This window comes from Venturia canescens, chromosome 3, assembly GCF_019457755.1.
Source record: "Venturia canescens isolate UGA chromosome 3, ASM1945775v1, whole genome shotgun sequence".
In the NCBI taxonomy this organism is placed as follows: domain Eukaryota; kingdom Metazoa; phylum Arthropoda; class Insecta; order Hymenoptera; family Ichneumonidae; genus Venturia; species Venturia canescens.
In genome coordinates this window covers 21,089,076-21,112,024 of record NC_057423.1, presented here as the reverse complement: position 1 = coordinate 21,112,024, position 22,949 = coordinate 21,089,076, and the positions used below count along the sequence as shown (strand labels likewise).

The following is a 22,949-nucleotide window of genomic DNA, read 5'->3' as shown; positions in this document are numbered from 1 at the left end:
CCAAAAGCTATACAGAGAAACCGCCCTTTCTATCGGAATGGTCTCTATTCTTGAAAAATCGAGATTTTTTCGTAAACGATCGAGCAATCTCTGTTCTCCAACAGAATAACGAGTGTTGAGGCTTACTGAGCCTTCGTAATTCATTCAAGGAGGTTGATCCAATTGTCGTGTTTCGTTGTACGATCGAATCACACCAGAAACTATCCGAAGAAACCGCCTTTTCTATCGGAATCGCCTCTATTCTCGAAAAATCGACATTTTTTCGAAAACGATCGAGCAATCTCTGTTCTTGAATCGATTAAAGAGTGTTGGAGCTTACTGAGCCTTCGTGACTCATTCAAGGAGGTTAATCCAACTGTCGTTTCTGTCCAACTGTCGTCTCTGCACAACAGCCGCATGCGCAATAGACAGTATCGGTCACTGCTCGAACATTAACGCGCAGTAACCATTGCTGTCGCCGCCGGAATTCGAGGTGCAGCAATAGTTTCGGCCTTGGTAGTAAATATTACTACTGAAGCCGAAAACGTTTCTTCGCACACAGTTTCTAGCTTTTCGGTACCGTTCATGTAGACGGAGGCATATTAGATGATTGAATTAAAAACTATTAATCTATATAGTTCGAATTAGACTTTTCGTATAAATGAATTGAATAATAATAACTACGCCCGAACAATTTTTGTTTGTTCAAGTATTTTTTCCCTAAAAGGACTGAATAATGATTTGTTTTGAAGAATTGTACAGTAAATCTTTAATTTGAAACATCGAAGTCATAAAATTATTCATTAACTATTTGCATAAAATAAAGTGACTTCAATTACAATTTTGGTAATAAAAAAATCATTTTTACCAACTGCGGTCATTTATATATTTTTTAAATTTGATAAAATGATGTTCCATTGAAAAAATAATATATGCAAAAAATAATTCGATCTGTTCATTTTTTATTTGTTTTTTCTTATATTTGTCTCTTTCCTCGTAAGAACACGAAGAATAATTTGCAATCATTGAAAATTAATAATTGAATAAGTACGCGATAAATTGGATTGAAATATTGCATAAATTTTTTAAAAAAAATGTATAATACATTATCAATTTTTAATAATATGGCTTAATTTTATATCTTCATCCGAAACCTCTTAAAGGATTTTTGTAAGGAAAATAACCACTGATCATTTCGTTTGGACAATTTATTTACAACATTGACTATTATCTATAATTACTAAGTAATTTCGCAAATTACATTAATATTCATTACATTCATACGCATTACATTCATTCAATTCATGTTTCTTTTATAAAAAAAAAATATTTCTCTAAACCCATCGTTTTAAAATATAAAGTTTTCCGCAAGTAGTGGTGCTTACGCGGGAAACAAACGCCACAAAAACATCCTCAGCAGTTAAACTATGCCACTTAGTTGATTTCGCAAACAAATATCTATGATCAAGTCGGTAGCCTTGATAATGTTCATCATAATGAGTATACTTCGTGACATTTTTCGAAATAATTTTAAGTTCAGTCGCTTTGTTTACAAATATAACATGGACGATAAAAAAATTGTTCTCGCCTTCGATTAGGATCATAAGTATAGAGCTTGCCTTGATTACTTTGCCCTGATATGTGATTGACTTTGCTACGTGAATTTGTTCGTCGTTTTGTAAAGCTAGCTGCGAATGAAAAAGATGAAAGTCAGGGAGATCGCGGGCTGGCAGTACTTTCGAATATTCGATATCAAACGGTCTATTGCTGAAGTAAATCCCTTGGAGGATGCGATAATTTAGGCGTAATTGTGCTTTCATTGCCAGCGTTTTACAAATGTTGACGCGGCTGCGAGACACATGAGCAGTAACTGTGAAGTCGCGATGTTTACTCTCACATCTCATTGTAGAAAATTGTGTCAATAGTCCAAAACGACGCATAATGCTAGGATAATGGACCAGAAAATGATGTTTCGGTTTGAAACAATCAGGAAACAAAGTATTCAAACGGCTCAATGATTTCTTTTAGAAGTATGATAACTTTCCAGTAGTGATTGCCTTCAGGAATCCATTCGCCGATCAAAATACCAATATTGCGTAAAAAACATAGCGCTTCCGCCGCCGACATCTTGATATGTTTCTTCAAAATACTGGTAATTTTTATTTCTGTGGGTTTGTTTCGCGACTCCTTATCACCATAATCAAACGATGCAATTCTACCATTCAGATCGTCACAAGTAAAAAAGTGCTCTTCTACAATGAAATGATGTAGAATCAACCCTAAATCATATTCGTTTACACCTTCCAATAAGTCGTGCATCCAATCGACGGTTACAAGTTCGAGTGTTGATAATGATGTACTGTCAACAATCGATGGCCCTAGTATACCGCTCGTGCTTGGTGTACTGTCAAGAATATGTTGATCCATAGTTTCGTTCGTTCGCATGATACACGATGACGCATTGTAAATTTGACTCAGCTGCTTTTTATTCGTCAAGCAAAACCGACATGGAAAATTTGAAAAAAAACTTTTTGAGAAACCCAACACAGTATGAACTGCTAAATTATCCCCAATAACACCAACTAGTTGGAAATATATTTTACGTTCACCCGAAGTAGTAGAAACGATAATTCCTTTACGTTCTAGAAAACGTATTTCTTCGACAGCTTTTGCCAAAATAAATGACAGTGGGACAACATTGGCATCTTGAGATTGATATAATTCAAGGAGAAATATATTCTCCGTTTTCGATTGTAAGTTGGGAGGTAAACATGGAACGATTATGTAGACAAAGCCTATTTTTCCAATGCCTCTATGGCTGCTCAGTGGATTATTTGTTTCCACATCATGCTGGTAAAAGAGCAATGGGAGAACAATTTGGCCTTCATGAGATTTTTCAATCAATTTCCAGAATTCCATTTGAATAAGGCTAAATATAAATGATTTATATTGTTTGACCTCAGAAATATACGACATGACACTATCGAAGATGCCAGGCAATTCGAAAAACTGTTTTAAAGTACGTCGCAAAGGGATTAATTGTATCTTTACAACTTTGTTTGGGTTTACAACCTTAGGGTGAGCTGGTATGTGTTCTTTGATTTCTTTCACGACGATTTCTTGGGGAGGAATATAAGTACCGATTTTTTCAAAGTGCTGTAAACATTGAAATTCATTTTTGAAATCTTCGGATGGTTTTTGAATCATCTCCGTAATTGCTTTAATAGCAGCAAAATTATTCGGCATTTCACCAAGAGCTTGGAACCGTTAAATCACTTGTTCAAAAAACGCAGTGATAAAACTTTGCTGAAGAAAATTGTTGAAGCAATGTATTACTTCTTGAACGCGAAATCGAGGTAAATCGGGGATGCTGTATAATTCAGCGACTATTTTCGAAGCATAAAACTTGAACGAATCTGAAAATTGGTTTGGATCCATTGTCATGACTATTAAAATTACAATTGCTGTCAGTTTACTTTTCAATTTAACTTTAATAGCCCGTAAATAAGAGGTAAAATTTGACTGTTATACTAATTGCTACACTATCTTAACGTTGGCCGCCAGCTCCAAAAAGCCTATAACTTTGTTGAGTGATATGGACACTTTTTCTCCTTTCATGGAAATTTCGAGGAGGGATTTTTGCAGTAGCAACCATAGGGGCTGCGTTTCCCCAGGATAAGATAATTTAAAAGCAAAAAAGATTTTCACGCATAGGGCCACAGCTTCGACGAGTGTATTTGATGGGTATCGAGCCTTTCCTACGACCGTCCAGAACGAGGTTTCAGCAAATGTCTTGCTGCCAATAATAATTGACACTGGAGTCAACGTTCGATTTGTGACCGCGTATTCGGTAATTCTATCATTTATGAACTCCTCAAGTTGTTCCAGGGACTGGAAACAATAGTGAGATCGTTAGAAATAATCGCGATAAATACATTTCATATCAAGAGACGCGGTAGCGGCTCAACGCCAAGTATTAAAAGGAAAAACTGCAGCGCAAAAGAAAAGCCAGCGCGAGCCCTGCCGCTACTCTTATATACGCGAATATGCCAGTTTTATGACTTCACAGAATTTTCAAACGGCTCTCATAAACAAACCATTTTATGAAAGAACATGAAAATTGGTGTTGATTTTTTTTCGATTTTTCCCTTTCCATTGGTCTTTGTTGCAAGTAAATCCGTCCAGTCGATCCTGAGATATGTAACGTTAGTGATTTAAAATCCATCATTTCGGGAACTTTGAATTCTTAGAGAAAGACGGGCGTAAGTTAAGCATGTTTACGTTTGGACTTACGTCCTTTGCACGATTTCTTACGTCTTGTCACACTCTACGTCACGCACTACGCTGAACGCGGCTACCCCCTCTCCTTCTGCGTCGGCGAGCGAGAGAGACAGAGAATGGGCGCACAGCGGCGGCAATACCAGCTCCTGGTTTGCGCATAAAATATGTATATAATTATATAATATATAATATATATATATATTATATTATACAATATATAATATAAAATGATAATAATATAATAAAATAAAAAAATTAAATAATACGAATAACATTAAATAATAAATAATAAAAATGAAAAAAAATATAAAATTCTGGTCGACGCCGCTGGATTTTTCGAGGATGCCTAGGGCGATAGCTCATTGGTTTTGGAGGCCTAGGTTTAGGTACATTCTATCGCGATTTTCGATTTCTAGGTGGACGACCCCATAGTTTTTTATGTCCAGATATATTCCTTCATGGCTTTCGTCGTCTAGGTATGTTTTTTCATGGTTTTCGAGGTCTGGGTCGACGGCTCCTTAGTTTTCGATGTCTAGGTATGTTTCTCCATGGTTTTCATGGTTTCGGATAATTCCTCCATGGATTTCGATGTCTAGGTATATTCCTCCATGGTTTCTGATGTGCGAGTGTATTTCTCCATAGTTTTTCATGTCCACGTGAATTTCTCTATAGTTCTTGATGTCTAGGTATATTCCTCCATGGTTTTCGCGATCGAGATTGACGGCTCCATAGGTTTCGATGTCTAGGTATATTCCTCCATGGTTTTCAATGTCTAGGCATGTTTTATCATGGTTTTCGTGGTCTAGGATAATTCCTCCATGGGTTTTGATGTCTAGGTATATTCCTTCATGGTTTTGAATGTCTGGACATGTTCCTTCATGGTTTTCGTGGTCCAGGTATATTCCTCCATGGTTTTCGATGTATGGATATGTTTCTCCATGGTTTTCGTGGTCTAAGTTGATGGTTCCACAGTTTTCGATGGCTAGGTTTGAGTTTACATAGTTTTTGTTCTTTAGGTACATTTCTTCATCATTTCCGTGATCTATGTCGATGACTCCATACTTTTCGATGTCTAGGTATGTATCTACATATTTTTCAATGTTTAGGTATATTCCTCCATGGTTCCGGATGTCCAGGTATATTTCTTCATAGTTTTCTTCTAGGTATGTTCCTTCATGGTTTTCGTGGTCCAGGTATGTTCCGTCATGGCTTTTGATGCTAGGTCAACAATTCCATAGTTTTCGATGTTTGGTTATAGTTCTCCATGGTTTTCATGGTCTAGGTCGACGGCTCCATTGTTTTCGATGTCTACGTCGACAGCTTCATGGTTTTCAATGGCTAGGTATATTTCTCTATGGCTTTCGTCGTCCTGGTATGTTTTTTCATGCTTTTCGAGTTCTAGATCAACGGCTCCGTCGTTTTCAATGTCCAGGTATGTTTTCGCATTGTTTTCATGGACTAGGTTGACGACTTCATAGTTTTCACTATCCCGGTCGATAGCTCCATAGTTTCCAATGTTCAGGTGAATTTGTCCATGGTTTCCGATATGAAAGTCAACGGCTCCATTGTTTCCGATAGTGTGGTGAGTTTTTCTAAGGTTTTCGATATCTAGGTCGTCGGCTCTATAGTTTTCGATGTCTGGTTTAGCGACTATAGGGTTTTCGATGTCTAGGTGGATGCCTTCGTATTTTTCAATATATATTCGAATTTTATATTTCCCGATATTTAGGTAAACGGTGCAATGGTTTACGATATATTTCCTCATAGTTATCGATATTTAGATCTGCGATTTAATAGTTTACATTGACGAGGCAGGTTCAGACGTTACAAAAGACCATGAAAAAATATCACTGGACACCAATAACCATAAAGCTGTGGTCTTAGAAATTGAATACCATGGAAACATCTCCTTGGACATTGCAAACCATTGACAGTATCCATGTCAACATGGAATCCATGAATGAGAAGAAGATAGTTTCAAAAATCATCATTCCAAGTAAACAAGTGGAGCTTTTCAAAAAAAGGAATAGAAAATGAAAATATCATCCCATTGCATAGGAATTTCCCAATCTTTCAATGGAAAATTCGATTTGCTGAATGGATAATCAAAGTCGTCACCATTATTGCTTGTGAAAGGTTTCAACTCACATGAACATAACCGCACAGTTTTCGTCCGTCTACATAGAAAAATTGGCTGTGTCGATTGCTTTTGCCACATAGAGAAAAGCACTCAACTTGAAACAAATCGTTTTAAAAATTTTCGTCGAAGACGAGGAATGTATTTTTTTTCTTAAGTAAATATTGTCACGCCTCTAAAAAATAAGCTAAATCAGAAAAAAAAATTGACAAAGTAAATAAAGAACGCCAATTATTAAAAGGTCGCGACCGTAGTTTCCAATAATTTTCTATATTTGCATTATCAATAAAAAAACTTCAAAATATAAAAAAAAAAATGAAATTGTTTTCTGAAGTTGACAAATACAGTGAATGAAATACGATTCCTATATAGTTGTCACGCCTCGCAAAAATAAGTGAAATCAGTAAATATTAAAACTTCAAAAAGTAAAAAAGGCACGCCAAGTATTAAAAGGTCGTGACCGTCGTTTTAAATGATTTTCTATATTCGCATTGTCAATAAATAATGTAACGCCACGCTTTTATGACGTCACCCGCTACGGGTGTTTTCGAGCTACTAAAATTTAGGAGCAGGCATGAAATGAACGAAAGAGTGAAAATTTGTGGTCAAAATTATAATGATCGTGTTTATTCACAACGGGTTTAGTATACTGTGACCGAAATTTCCTTCAACCTGGTACTTGATGTCACAAAATCTCTCTCTCTATTTCGCCGATTTAATTTTTCGAAAAATAATTTCGTGGGCGCCAGTCGCAAAGCGACTCGACCAAAAAGAGAGAAAGACGATTTACCAGCGTAGTTCAGCGGGAAGGGGTGGGTAAATTGAAAGTCATTCCAATATTTACAGTTGAGATTTATTCCTTACGGGATTACACTTTCTGTGACGGAGAATTATTCTAATTTTTAATGTACGGGAGGATCGCGAAACACGAGGGGAAAAAGTCACGAACTCACACTCCCTCTTACTCTCTGATCGGGAAAACTACACACACCACAAAATTCTATCGAGCCCGTTCTTTCTGTCGCGGAACTACTCGCGGTCAGAAAATTTACTATTGTTGAAAATTTTGATATTAAAGAAATTCGGGATATCAGAAAAATCACCAAGCCCCCGTTATTCGATTACTCGGCCGGGCTGTTCTCCCGTCGCACGCGTACGCGCTCCCGATCCACTCGTACTTTCTCACTCACTCTCGCACCAAGGTTCCCGACTTTTTCCCCACGGTTACTTCCGAAATGTTGACGACACGACTCGTAAGAACTTTCGTACGCGGCCACGCGAATTAACTGTTTTCTTTTACGCAACGAATTAATATGAAAGGAAACCCACTTCGCGATAATGGAACGCAGGCACCGGAAACAAAAAAAATTAAGCGAACTAAAGCTTCTATATCAGCGCGGCGAAATCGTCGCCGTGGCCACAATTTGTCGAGCCAAAATCAAATAGACGGGATCTGTTACACAATAATTCTTCCCGTTAACAATAACTACGGTTTTTGTCAAACAGACAACAATATTCGGGATTAATATTTGCGAGAGCTCACTGAACCAAACGAACAATGAAAAGGGGGTTACACTCTCTCTCGGGATCACACGTCCTGCTCGCTCGATATCCTACGAAATTCTGCCGAAAACGATCGATACTCATTACGCGGTGTCACTCCTCTCTCTCCCCTCTTGCTTCGATCTTTTCTCGCCCTTCATCAGGTGCGACACATCAATCTTTCTAGTCGGGCGTTAGACGGGGCCCCAAATTTCACGGGAAAAATTGTTTGATGATATTATTTCGATGATAATAACCCCTAGCCCGAACATGCGATGAATATGAATTTACGTAACGGGAAGAGAGAGAATAACTTCTTTAGATTTGTGATTCGGGTATCGCGAATGAGATTCAATTTCAACAAAAAAGGTCAAACGCCCCTCTTAACGGGACTCCCCTGAAATCTTCGCTTCAATTCTTTTCTCGAAATCTCGAGAATATTCGACGCAGGTATTATGCTGGTGTGAGTGTCCACGCTGTCCGGGACTTCGCGTACGAGCCCCGCTCGAAGTACGCCGATGTTTAGAGCCTCGTTTCTCTGCCCTCCCCTCTGGCTTCACTCGGACTATCCGACGGGAGTGATCTCGGGCAGGAAAATCGATGTTAATGCTCCAATAATTGAAATATTCCAAAGTAACAACGTTGAGTTCTTCCCCTCTTCCTTCTCTCTCGCTCTCAGCCCCTTTTTCTCCAAGGTTGCTTCCCTAGAAAAATTAAAATAAACTACGTAGTAATAAATTATTATTTTCCCTGTCATTTTCTGCCTTTCAAAAGTTCTACGTGGTCGATGCGTGGCCGCGACAACGAGCGAGGAGGACGGGATGCCGGTTCGACAATTCTCCGTCTTACGAACATGTCATTTGTGACGATAATGTAAAATAAAATCGTCACAATACAAAAAGAAATTGTGATGCAAATCGTTGGTTTTTTTGTGATAGATTTGAATTCTTTCTCTAATTTGTCCAGTTTCGCAATTCTGTTCTTTTATTTCAATAAACTTGTCCAATTTTACGGACTCGCTCTCTTGTTTCAATTAACTTGTCCAATTTGACAAAATAGCTCTTTTATTTCAATAAACTTGTCCAATTCGATAAATCCTACAATCTGATAGTTCTTCCTGTTATTCACTAACTCATTCTATTTGTTAATAATTTTGTCCAATCAATCTGATCTGTTAAGTGGCTCTATACAATTTTTAAACAAACTTGCGGTTTGGCTCGATACAATCAACTGAGATTGATTAAATTTTTCTTGACGATTAAATTAATTTTTATTTTAATCAGCCCTCGCTTCTAAGAGAATAGTGGAGGCTTATGCTCTCAAAATAAATGATTAATGCTTCCAACAAAATAAAAAGGGCAATTTTGAAAATGGTCCTATGTCAAGAATCTTCAGACCCCACGGAATCGCAGGGTCCCCTCCCTCTTTAGCATAGGAAAGATGGATCAAGTTTGAGAATCTTCAGACCCCACGGAATCGCAAGGTCCCCTCCCTCTCAAACTGAATGGATAGAAAATCACCCTCGAATCTTTGGCCTGCACGGAATCGCACAGTCCCCTCCCTCTCGGCGTGAAATTTGGAATTCTTAAGGTCTTGGGTTTGCTGGAGCTTGTTTCCAGAGTCACTACCTCTGTATTAGAGCGAGAGCTGATTCAAGAATGAGCCCCGTTGCTGCTCCGCCCGGCCTTTTATACTCGTTCAGACAAAGGAATAATGATCATAATTCATTCTAAAAATAACTTGAACTGTGATTCGCTTGGAAAATAAACTCGAACCAGAGTTTCGATTGCTAAATTCTGGGATTGGTTCCCCAATTCCCTCCCGAACTGTAATTGGACAAACTAGAGGCTATTTTCCCTCGCTTTTGTAAAATAAATGATTTCTGTGTGAAAATAAATGTTTTTAACGAACAAAAATTGTATTCTGCTTTTTTAAGTTTCAATGGATCAAGTTTGTCTTTAGTAAACGTGAAATTAATAAATTGTCATCATTTCGGAGCATTATTTCTCCTAGAACCAAGTGCTCGCTCGTGACTGGTCATTTCCGTTGGAGCCAGCACGCAATTGGAGTTTTATGGACAAGTTTTACCTGAACTCTCTTAATTGTCTTTTCGACTGGATTTTTAATTTGTTTTATTCAATTGAACCTTGACTTTTCTGAAAATGAAATTAAGTGTCTTTGAGACATAAAATAAGAGTAATTGTGTGGGAGAAGAGAGTTTATTCAATAAGACAATAGCCTTTACGCCGAGCCACGGAGAGTCGCGTCGAGCGGCTAAGTACGAGCTCGCGTGGCGCGGGATTCAAATGTGGTATTTCTTTAAAATAAAAGGGAGTGCCGTTTCAATAAATTTAAAAAAATGTTTAACTGTGAAAAAATATGAGATCTATTGTAACATATACAGTGAATGGATTACGTTTCCTGTAGGAATTCTGAATTTTGGAAATAAAAAAAAAATGAGATCATTTTCTAACGTAGCCAAGTACAGTGAATGAATTAAGGTTCTTATGGAATTCATTCGTGTACACTTTTAGCTCTAATCCCTCACTTATTCAGAAAAATTTTCCAGCAAACGTCACAGAGCAACAAAGGTTTCTCGAATGATTCTGCAATTATTAAGAGATTATCATCTGTTTTTATGCTAGCTCGGGTTATAAACTTAAAACAGTTTACGCGTACAAGTGCATGCATTGAATCTATACGATGTACTGCACAAATTCATTTTCAACATTACACACAAGTTTGGCGTGCATGGTTTTCAATCGGAAGCTCGGCGAAGGAATGCCTCATCCGTCCATATATTTGAAGAAAACTTGATGATCCTCTCATGTAATTGTTTTTTAATTTGCCATCCCTTTTCCATCCAACTATTTTATTGAGTAGTTCGACGTGAGATCCCGCGCTGTGTACACAAAGAAAAATATCTATTCTTGACTATATAGTTCGACTGATAAATTCATTAGTCCAAATGTTTCGTATTCAACGCGTTGTCTTTTCTCAAATCAATGTTTACACAGCTTACTTCTTTGTTCATCCATTTCAGTATTTGTGTAATTCATCCAATCATCTGCCCATTTGGTGAAAAAATGAGTGTACGGACAAACGAGTGAAAGTGACGCGTGGATAAATTAAAATGCGTATGGGCATGAAAGAATGGCCGTGTCTATCCGTACAAGATAAAGGCATATAAAGGGATTGATTGATTTCATTTCTTTATCCGTTCGTTTAATTGTTCAATTTTATCCACAAATTTCACCCATCTGTATTGTTTACCAAATCATTATATAACAGGGCCTCTCTTATTTTATTGGGGAATCGGTTTTTTTCACAATCGTTCATACAGTTCTAATTAATTATTGTTTTCATAGTAAATTTGAACAATTGTCTCTTCCCGAGCTTCCGATTGAAAACCATGCACGCCAAGCTTGTGTGTAATGTTGAAAATGAATTTGTGCAGTACATCGTATAGATACAATGCATGCACTTGTACGCGTAAACTGTTTTAAGTTTATAACCCGAGCTAGCATAAAAACAGATGATAATCTCTTAATAATTGCAGAATCATTCGAGAAACCTTTGTTGCTCTGTGACGTTTGCTGGAAAATTTTTCTGAATAAGTGAGGGATTAGAGCTGAAAGTGTACACGAATGAATTCCACAAGAACCTTAATTCATTCACTGTACTTGGCTACGTTAGAAAATGATCTCATTTTTTTTTATTTCCAAAATTCAGAATTCCTACAGGAAACGTAATCCATTCACTGTATATGTTACAATAGATCTCATATTTTTTCACAGTTAAACATTTTTAAAAATTTATTTATTGACAATGCGAATATAGAAAATCATTTAAAACGACGGTCACGACCTTTTAATACTTGGCGTGCCTTTTTTATTTTTTTTATGTACGAATATTTACCTCGAGGTGGACTATAAACGTTTGACGAATTCTTTGCTTCTCGGCTTTTTCTTCCTCCGTTTTTTGCTTCCGACGTTTGTTTGAGGAAATCGTAAGAGGACGTTCGCCAATTCTCAATTTTGGTGCTTTCATACCCCAAGGGAGAAGCATAAAAATAGCAACGTCCTTCCCTTCTGAAAAAAATAACAACGCATTTAATAATAGTGGCATTGTTATATTCGTTAATAATAATATTAATGAGACATACCATCGGTGGTTTTACCCAAACAATAAAAAAGGTGGTCGGCTTTTTCGCCCACAATGTTCCTTGTGACCAAAAATTTTTGAAACGCTACTCGGAGAGCTTTCCAGTAGGCGCCAATGTCCGTTGTTTGGCTGGGAAACAAAGTACCAAAATCATCAACGATCTGCAAACAAAATTTCAGAAGAACAGCGTTTATAACAATTTTAACGGGAAGGTATGATGCCAAGCTTGGAAAAGATCCTCCCACGACGCAACAGAGTTCCGTAGTAGTGTCAAATCAGTTTCAAGATTGTCTGTGATCAGTCCGAAAAAAGAAATAAAGAAAGAAACTCATAATGAATAAAAAAATCTAAGATGATTGAATACTACATTTTATTTTAGAATCGCGCCATACGATAAAATAATAATTAGAGATCTATGAAAGTAGAGACATGTACTCGGAGCAGTCACAGGAACTGTATTATCAAAAGATCGTGTAGACTCTGCAGTTATTAAGAGTCGAGACTGAATCAATAATTTTCGAACGTAATCTACGCGAGAAACGAATTTTCCAATGGCCCTAGCTGAGCGTTTTCCCTCGGTTACGGCTGGCGTGTAAAACGTTACAGCTCTCCAGCCAAACTCTTTTTCAATCTCACTAGCAAGCGAACTGAGAACCTTTGAAGGCACTCTGTACAGCGATAGTTGGTTAATATGCATTACTTGCATGATTATTATGTATATAAAATGAATGCCACAAATGAAAAAAAATGAGATGAATATGAAATTTTTAAACATATAACATAGAGTATCATGATATTACATAGCGGCTTCTTACTCGAATCGATGGAGAGGATTTTGCAGAGTTACTTTTTCACGTTTTAAAATTATAGCGAGTTCTCTATTAATTAAGAGCCTGACAAGAGTGCCTATCATGGAACCAGGTATTAGTGAATTTTCACTTCTCTCAATTGCTGCTAACAGTAGGAGTCCTTCAGGTTCCGAATTCAAATATGAACGGATATTTTCAGTTCATATTTCATTCATATATTCAGTTATTCAGTTCATATTTCATTCATTATTCAGTTCATATATTTCATTCAAAAAAAGTGATAAATATTATCACTTTTTTTGCAACGAATACAAAGGGCAGCATGGTTCTCAGACAGATGATTTGAATTCACATCTTCAGATGCCGAAGTGAGGTAATGAGTGGAACCCTGCTGTTGCCCTATTTCCATTGGCATAATAACTATATGAGAATCACTTTGGGAAAATGAGAGACCTTCAGCTGACAAATCCATGGCTGCAGAAAAAACAACAGGATAAGTCATTTTTTGAAAAAGAAGTAAAAAGAACCAATGAAGTGTACGTGTTTTGGGCGAAGAGTGAAATAGTGGTGGAAAATTGTGTCACGTTTTGAAAAAACATTTTTCCATTCTCCTGAAATGGATTATTATTTCAAGAATTAAATCTGAGTAAAAAATATGTGGGAAGAATTGTTTTTGCATAACATAAAACCAGGAAAAAAATTCTATAGAAATAATAAACGAAAAATTGTTAAGTTCAAAAAAATTTAACAAAAATAAAAAACAATCGAAAAAAATTCTGTAAAGAAAAATAAAAAATTTAAAAAAAAATTCATAAATATTGAACAAATTGAAAAATGTACTATCCAAGTTACATGCAGTATAAAAATGTGTGATATCGATTGGAGGACAAGTTTTTATTAATAATTTGGAATACTTATCGAACAAATCGGAAACTTTATTTTAAATAAATAAAAAAAAAATAAAAATTAAAAAGAAAAAATAAAAAATAAAAATAAAAAATATATATTTAAAAACTCACCAGGGTGACGCGTCTCTCTCCCCGATCCAGTCTCTGCTCCACACCGTTGTCTCGCGCGCCATCGTTTCACACACACACACACACACACACACACACACACACACACACACACACACACACACACACACACACACACACACACACACACACACACACACACACACACACACACACACACACACACACACACACACACACACACACACACACACACACACACACACACACACACACACACACACACACACACACACACACACACACACACACACACACACACACACACACACACAACCTGTTCTTCGGCACTGGCCGGGGCATCGACAACGTCGATGAACCCGTCGTCGTAGCGGTGATAGCCGTTGGGTACCAGCAGCTCGTTCACGAGTACACCCCCGAGATCCCGGCCGTCCTCAGCAAACAGCAGGACGCTCAGGGGGTGTCGTGTGGGAGGGCTCATGACGATGGCCGTAAGAAGCCCCTCGCACAACGCTTCCACCTCCCGGATCGCGTAATAATATTCGTCTGAGTAGGCGAGGCCGTGGAGGGAGCACTCTATCATGAGCGCTGGTATTACCTCTAATGCTGGTGAGGGGTGGTAGAGGCAGTCTAAATCGTAGAACTCGCTGTCGCCACCATCTACCAGATATACCTCGACATAGTCACAGCTATCACAATACACAACCTCCCTACGGTACACGATACACGACCTCCGCGGCACCACCACACAACTCACGCCCGGCGTTGCCTCCTCTCTTTGGACGGGCCGGCCCAATCTCCTGTCTATAAATTCATTGTGCAGTAACTCCACCACGTGCAAATACAGCTGCTCTAGAGCGTCGGTACGCACGTACAGCGACGCAACGCTCAGCAGCCGTATGGCGCGACACGTAAACGCCACACGGAGAAACTCGTAATGCCGGTAACGCGGATACATTTTGATGTAAAAAGACAGAGTTGATCGGGACGAGATGCTCGCGCGCGTTTCAGTTGAAGACTGATGGGAGAAGAGGCTAAGACGTCTATGCAAATACGTGCTTATGATGAGCATATCATTGCAGGGGCAAAAGGACAGCAGGGGTGTAAAAACAGCTAACACCTCGGCTCGATGCAGTCGTCCTCGTATATGGGGCAAAGGATTCACACATGCCCTCTCGCTCACTCTCACGCTTAGATAAGATCGCTCGCGAGGCGCGATGCCTCGCGACAGCTTGAGGTATTCGCTGCTTCATTAAAACTGCACGTGGTTGCAATCTCGACGACGTACACCCTCTTACTCGCTCTCGTGCTAGCATACGCGTCAACTTATACGCTCTCGCTCGCTCTCTCTTGAGATGCGATACCTCGCGCTCACCGTGCACAGTCTCTAAGCAGGCAGGGGAGTACGTCATCGTAGCATTGACCTTAAGTCATAGCATAGCGCTGATTCTTTAAGCAACAGCCAGCAGCGATGGCATATACCGTCTCGCTCGCTCCAGTGTCATGATACATCCTCTCTCTCTCTCTCTCTCTCTCTCTCGTGAGCCACAATACTCGAGCATTTGAGAGTCGTGGCAATGATAGCGCATGCTATCTCGCTCGCACCCGTGCCGTGATAAACCCTCTCGCTCGCTCTCTCATGAGATGCGAGGCCCTGTGCTCTCGTGACGTCGTCCTGCAGCGTCATCAGAATTGCACGTGCATCGGCCGAGAGCTCCAGAGCTGTAACGAGGATAGAACACAGCCTCTCGCCCACACCCAGAGACATGATACATCTTCTCGCTCACTCTCTCTCTTGTGAAGCGTACGAGTGTGAGAGCAGCAGCAACAACATATACCCTCTCACTCACACTCGTGACACCGTGCATTCTCTCACCCGCTCTTTAGCTAGATGTAGAGGCACAGCGCTTCAGAGCTGTAGCAGTGATACCGTATACCGTCTCGCTCGCTCTCGTCATACCGATCCTTTAGCGAGCAATCCTCTCTCTCGCTCTCCCGTGAAACGCGATGCTATTTTTACGGATTCAACCGATTCACTTATGAAGGGCGTATTTCCGAGGGCTAAAGACACAGCTCGGTCTTCGGGAGAAGATGCTATACAGGAGATGGAGCAATATGCTCGGAAATATGCTTACAGGCACAAACAAAGCTGTCTCACTCGTGCGCGTGCTTTTTCACGCAAACACCTGGGGGGCCATGCAGAGTGCTATTAAACTTCAGCGACTGCTCCTTTCTTTGCTGTCTTGAAAAAAGTATCGCTAACATTTTAATTATGATTCACACCTATCTTTTCGCTCGAGATATGTCAGTAGCGATTCAACCGTCATATAGAACGGTGTTTAACGATTATCCCTTACAATGTCGGATGAATCAGTGCGTTCTTGTATTTTGGGTCTTTTAAGTCTAACAAAACCGCATAGCGCTCAGCTGAGACGTCGGTGTAACGACCTATGGTGTTACGAGCTGCTGCGTTTATCGGGTGATCGACTCGTGAACAGACTTAAATACGTAATCTGGTGGGCCCCTTTACGTGCTCTAGTGGTGGCCTATAACAGAGGCATATTAAGTGGTCAACGAGTGCTGGCTGTTGTGTATGAGGAGTTACAGCGCCGCGGTGTTTTAGAAGCTCCCCGCATAAGAGGCCTTGTCGATGAAATCAGATGTAAGTACCTTTATTACGATAAATCACTGTTGTTGGCGGTTAGCAATACAGCAGCTAATTTTACCATAGGCTATCGGCAGTTTTACGATGCGGGAAGTAACGAAGAAAAGGCTCTCGCTGAGGCGACGAGAGCTGTGGAGGAAACGGATCTAGAGCGTCAAACCGCCCTCTACCGTGCGTATTCAACTCTGTTTTGGCATTATTACCCTCGATTTTCGTTTTTAGATATAAAAACTACTGGAGCGGTGTTTTTTCAGAACCACAGCATGAGGAGAGGGCTGAGGAAGAGCCTAGAGCGAGCACCTCGGCAGCATCAGCCGAACCGATACCGCTGCAGCCCGAGTCTGATGACGACAAGGCGTCGACTATTCTCAACCCCTCCTTGATGTTTAGCGATCGGTCTGATATACTGGGTAAGCATAGTCGTACAGTGATAATAAAATAAAAATAAACCGCGTTAATAAACAGAAATTATGAAATAACCCAAACAGCTGTGTACCGACAAGCCAGAGCAAACGATGACGACGGAGCGATAGCGGATCTATCGTATCACCACCATCGTCAGCAGGAAGATGACCTCGTACAGCCCGAGAATCAGCTGGGGGTGTATCCGATGGATGCTCGACAGGAGGAGGAGGAGGAGGAGGAGGAGGAGCGTCTAAACGAGGAGCGATTAGAAGCTAGACGCTTCGGCCTATGGTTTCAAGAGCTGATGGGGTGTGATTCAGGTAAAGAAATAATAACGTCTTCTCTCTCTTTCTCCCTCACTCGCGCGCTTTCTCTCTCTTTATCTCTAGCCCTTGCAGTATATACAGGATATGTTTAAAAAGGCTTTATTATATTTACCACAGGGTACTCGTCAGCTGACTCGTCAGCTGTCTCGTTATAGGCGTACCGCGATTAGTACGAGGTACACTAAAGTTACAATATGCCTTTTTATCGGCGATCTCTACTCTATAACTCACGCCTTTGTTTGATTACAGATATACAAACGGGCGGGGGAAAAACACGCAATACACAGGGGAACGAGGCTTTCGGGGATGTGCAACCCCCGGGAGGGCGGATCATCATCACGCACGATACAGCCCGTTATTTCAAACGTTTTCAACTACGTGGTCGGGAGATAACATTGCGTATCCGCCAACCTCACGCTGGCGCAAACGTGACAACATGGCTTGAAGAAGCATTCCGCGATCTTCTGACGCATCTCACGAGTCACTGTGAGGGTGGTGACTACGCGGGGATCTCGTTCTCCGCGAGCTGCTTAGCGCACGGCCCCGTCTGGCTTTCATTCCGTCCTGTCCGCGCCTATACATTTGTAGATATCTGGCAATTAATAACAAACATAGCTCAAAGTGCAGCGTCTCTGGATATTGATGATTCTTTCCATATAAAAGTATGTATCGTTAAAGGTTTGGAGGGTAGGGGGCGAAAAGGTTTGACACACGAGGGCGTTGCTAAAAAATCAATTTTAACGATTCGAAATACCGACAATCTGTGTCTACCGCGCTCGTTAGTAACAGCACGCGCGTACGCGGAAAAGGGTGAGATACGCTCGGGGGCTCTGCATTCTAGATGGCAGCGTATACGACAGATTCACGGGTCGCTTCAAAAAGAGGCGGCGCTTGAGCTCACGAGAAGCGCAAATGTTGTTATACAGCCCGCTGGCTGTGGTATGCGCGAAATTGCTATATACCAGAATAATTTGGCTCGCGAGGGGTTAGCTATCGTGGTTTTCGAGTTTTTGACTTTGGGGCGACGCGAAAGACCGGTGTTTGACGGTACACAGACGGTTATGGATACAGTAGGCTCAGTCCGGCACACGTTATACATTCTGTATTATGAGCGGTCGCATCATTTCCAGCCTATCATGAATCTGTCTGGTGCTGTAGGCAGCTTAAACTTCTGCGCAATCTGTAACACCCGTTCTCGTCGGGATCATAGGTGTTTAAAAAAGAAATGCCCTCGCTGCCTTCAAGCACCGCCCTGCGCTCTGGGCGCAGCTGCTGCGATCAGATGCGAGACATGTAACCGCGATTTTTTTGGGGAACAATGTTTAGAAAATCACAGGGCTATTACCATCCGTCGTAAACGCAGGGTAAACACTGTTTGCGAGTCTCTTCAGCGGTGCCGTAACTGCTTTCGCGCGATAAAACCTTTAGAGAAAAAGACGCATGTGTGCGGGAAGGGTTTCTGTATAACGTGTAAATCGCAGTAGCCCTATAATCACCTGTGCTATATGAGGCCTATTCGCGCCGATGAGAGGTCAAAAGAGAACATATTCATATTCTATGATTTTGAAACGCAGCAGTGTACGCCTGTAAAAGGTGATCCTGCAACGCGTGTTCACGAACCGAATCTTTGCGTAGCTCAACATGTCTGCACAAAGTGCTGCGATAACGCTTCTATAGACGAGCCGTGCGAGCTTTGCGGGGATCACGAGTTTATATTTAGGACGAACCCTGTGTGTCAACTTGTGGAGTTAGCCATGCAGAGTATCCCGGGCTTCTCACGCATATTTTTAATAGCCCATAACGCCGGTGGCTTCGACGCCCAGTTTATCCTGCGCTACTTCATCGAGGAGAAAAAAACACAGCTCCCGTCTTTAATAATGAACGGCACTAAAATCATCACAATGCGCATTGGCAAACTCGTGTTTCTCGACAGCTTGAACTACTTTTACATGCTTCTGAGCGCACTGCCTAAATCTTTCGGTCTAAAAACTGCTCTCGCCAAAGGATCTTTTCCGCATCTGTCCAATAGACCAGAGAATCAAAATTATATTGGGCTGATGCCGCCCGCAGTCAATTATTCTCCCGACACTATGCGCCCGGAGGAACGCGAGCGTTTTTTTGCATGGTATAACGCGTTAAAGAATGCCTCTTATGTATTTAACTTTTCAAACAAGCTCATAACCTATTGTAAAAACGACGTTACGATATTGAGACAGGCCTGTGTGGTTTTCCGGAAAATGTTCATGGACAGCGGACGCGTTTGCCCGTTTAGCGAAAACACAACAATCGCGTCCGCCTGCTTTCAAATCTTTCGAAAAAATTTTTTAAAACCTAACACGATCGGTATTATACCTACGGGTGGTTACAGATGGGCTCATAATCAGTCAAAAAAAGCGATCTCTTGGCTCGTGTGGATGGAGCATTCTTTAAATTGCCTCAAAATTTATTAGTAGACGGTTACTACGAAACACCTGATTCAACCCACGTGTTACAGTTTCACGGTTGCTATTGGCACGGGTGCTTGAGCTGTTTCACTGTAAACAGAGACCGTGTACAAAGCGACGGTGATACATTGAACGAGCGTCTCGAGAGAACAAACGCTATATCGCAGAGAATCCGCTCAAGCGGCTACACGTTAACCGAGATTTGGGAGTGCGCGTATGACCGGATGATAAAAACAGATTTAGAGATGAGCGCTTTTGTGAGTGATCACCCTCTGGTTCGAGCGGAGCCTCTCAATCCGCGCGATGCTTTTTTCGGTGGTCGCACGGAAAACATGGTCACTCTGTACGACGTGAAAGACGGGGAGCAGATACGATATGTTGACGTTTGCTCTTTGTACCCATACATCTGCAAGTACGGTAAATATCCGGTGGGCCATCCAACGGTATACGTCGGCGACGAGTGCAGGGCGCTGAGAGGTCCCGAAAATAATATCAGTCTTTCCTGCGTCGAAGGCCTTGTTAAATGTACAGTGCTTCCACCGCAAAATCTTTATCATCCGGTGCTGCCGGTGCGAATGCACCAGCGCCTGTTATTCGGGTTATGTCGTAGCGGCTGCGAAACAATGAACCAGGACGCGTGTCCTCATGAAGACCCCGCGGAGCGTGTATTTAGCGGTACTTGGGTGGTGGATGAATTGCGAAAAGCTATTGCGTGCGGGTATAAAATATTAACCGTGAGCGAGATTTGGCAGTATGAGATAACGCAGTACAACCGCGATACACAGGAGGGGGGCCTTTTCACCGGGTACATAAACACTTTTCTTAAAATCAAACAAGAGGCTAGCGGTTGGCCCGAGGGTTATACAGGTGATGAGGCTGCCCAAGACCGTTATATAACTTCTTTTAAGACAGCCGAAGGGGTTCAGCTGGAGCGTGGTGCGGTAGCGAAAAACCCGGGGCTGCGCTCGGTAGCCAAACTTTGTCTTAACTCCTTTTGGGGTAAATTTGGACAACGCGAAAATTTACCTCAAACAGAAATAGTGTCGACACGCGAAAAACTTATGGAGTTGCTAAACAGCCCCGAGCACGAGATCACTGGTATGCTACCTGTTAACAACCAGGTGCTGTATGTTAATTATACGAAAACCGATGATGCTGTAATACCGTCTAATATAGCAAATACTGTCATAGCTGCATACACCACAGCCCAAGCCTGTTTAAAACTTTACACCTATCTCGAACCGCTGGGTAAGCGTGCTCTGTACTGTGACACCGATTCCGTTATTTATGTCACGAGAAAAGAGCCTGGAGAGTATGAACTGCCAACGGGTCAATTGCTAGGGGATTTAACTGACGAGCTAAGCTCTTACGGCGAGGGCAGTTACATTAAGTCTTTCATCTCAGGCGGCCCTAAATTTTATTCTTTCATAGTTAATACACCGAGTGGCGCGGAAAGCGAGGTTTGCAAGGTTAAAGGCATAACGTTGAATTACGCAAACAGCTCGCTGATAAATTACGAATCAATACTGTCATTTATAATAGGTGAGAGAGAAAATCCTGTTGTGCTACAGTTTGATTCAATACGTCGTACGCCGTTCCACCAGGTAGGTTGTCACACGACCCGAAAAGAAATCGTGCATGCCTCTGAACGTCAAGCGAAGACGTGATGGCGAATACGGCTCGCTCCCTTACGGCTACAAATAACAGTTTATAAAAACTCTCGCTTTAAACATTGTTAAGCAGCGTTGTAAAATATCTATGTTATTACTGTAAAATATTTATACTGCTACCGGAAAATAAAATCTCTGTACATGTTTCAACTGTTCGAATTCTTTATATTATACCGCCCCGCAGGAAACGTGGTCATTCGTGCAGATGGATGTACGGTGGAAGCATCCCTGGACCTCAATGATCTGTGGTCCCACAGGCTGCGGTAAAACGTACTTTGTAAAAAAGTTTTTAAAGTTTATTTCACGGATGAACAGTGAGCCTTTTGAGAGAGTCATTTTCTATTACTCCGAGTGGCAGTCAGCGTACACGGAGTATGGTGAATCAATAGAGTTCCATGAGGGTCTACCTCAGAGTGCTGGTTATGCTAACGACCCCCGCGCAATACTTCTCATAATCGATGATTTCATGCGCGAGGCATCTAACAACAATGCTGTAGACCTTTTCACCAAAGGCAGTCATCATAAAAATCTGAGCGTTATTTTTATTACCCAGAACTTATTCCATCAAGGACACGGCCAGCGAGATATTTCGCAGAATGCCAACTATATAGTGATTTTCAAAAATCCCCGTGATCGTGCTCAAATTCAGCATCTCGCGCGACAGGTGTATCCTGAAAACCCGCGTTTTCTACAGGAGGCGTACCACGACGCAACATCCAAGCCGCACGGTTATTTGCTACTCGACCTGAAACAATCGACGCCTGACAACTGTAGATTCCGTACCTGTATTTTTCCTGACGACCCCCATCATTTTGTCTACGTACCGCGGAAAAAGTTTAAAAGCGGATGCAGTGCTGGTGAATTACCAGTTCAGCGCATGTAATGGCGCTCGAAGGGTTATCGTACTGTGATAAATGCATAATCGTTTTGAGCGCTCTTCAGCGAGCTAACAAGATAACGCAAGGACCCAGCACCTGTGGAAACACCTCCCACCCTTATTATTGTATTGGTCTATGCGCGTGGTATAGTCTTAAAGGCACCGCTACTCCCCATCCCTATAGGTCGAAAAAATCGGCTAAAAGGGGCGATACGTCGAGAGGTTAGACAGTTTGACACGCGTAATGGCGCGAAACGGTGCACCGCTCTGTAAAAAGCACGTGGCGATACTACGGGCTCCTCAGTATCTCAATAAAGAGCAACGCGAGGCTGTCCTGCATAAAGCGGACCCAAGCATCGTCCGCTGTATCTGCGAGTGTGCCTTGAACGTTCTTTGCGGTAACGTTCCTTTGAAGGCTGATCAGCGAAAAAAGCTACGACGACACGCTCCCGCTCTCCGTCGTTTAGCCGCGAGAAAAGGCTGCTGGAAAAGTAAAAAACGCTTTGTTATCCAGAGTGGCGGGTTTCTACCGCTCCTACTAGCACCGATACTAGGCACTGTTCTTTCGAGCCTAATTGGCGGACGGGGATGATGGAGCACGCGAGAAAAATGGTTCTTATCCCTGAAGAGCATGTGGCACAGCTGGGCATGC

At 41.4% G+C, this 22,949-nt stretch overlaps 2 protein-coding genes and 1 long non-coding RNA gene across 3 annotated transcripts; 2 read left to right on the top strand and 1 right to left on the bottom strand.

Moving 5' to 3' along the window:
- Positions 1 to 2,011: 2,011 nt before the first annotated feature.
- On the bottom strand, positions 2,012 to 15,678 carry LOC122408476 (uncharacterized). The gene is made up of 5 exons (XM_043415270.1): positions 15,516 to 15,678; positions 14,227 to 14,570; positions 12,105 to 12,264; positions 11,858 to 12,030; positions 2,012 to 3,870 (listed from the first exon to the last, which is right to left on the bottom strand). Exons 1-5 carry the CDS (start codon positions 15,676 to 15,678, stop codon positions 3,517 to 3,519), a joined length of 1,194 nt encoding a protein of 397 aa, XP_043271205.1. The 3' UTR covers positions 2,012 to 3,516.
- A 590-nt stretch (positions 15,679 to 16,268) lies between these two features.
- On the top strand, positions 16,269 to 17,234 carry LOC122408475 (uncharacterized). Its single transcript, XM_043415269.1, has 5 exons — positions 16,269 to 16,283; positions 16,518 to 16,746; positions 16,830 to 16,985; positions 17,064 to 17,157; positions 17,201 to 17,234. The coding sequence occupies exons 1-5, from the start codon at positions 16,269 to 16,271 to the stop codon at positions 17,232 to 17,234; spliced, it is 528 nt and encodes a 175-aa protein (XP_043271204.1).
- A 1-nt stretch (position 17,235) lies between these two features.
- Positions 17,236 to 17,932, top strand: LOC122407911 (uncharacterized). Its single transcript, XR_006260312.1, has 3 exons — positions 17,236 to 17,300; positions 17,424 to 17,482; positions 17,556 to 17,932. It is a non-coding gene; the product is annotated as an uncharacterized lncRNA (long non-coding RNA).
- Positions 17,933 to 22,949: the final 5,017 nt, after the last annotated feature.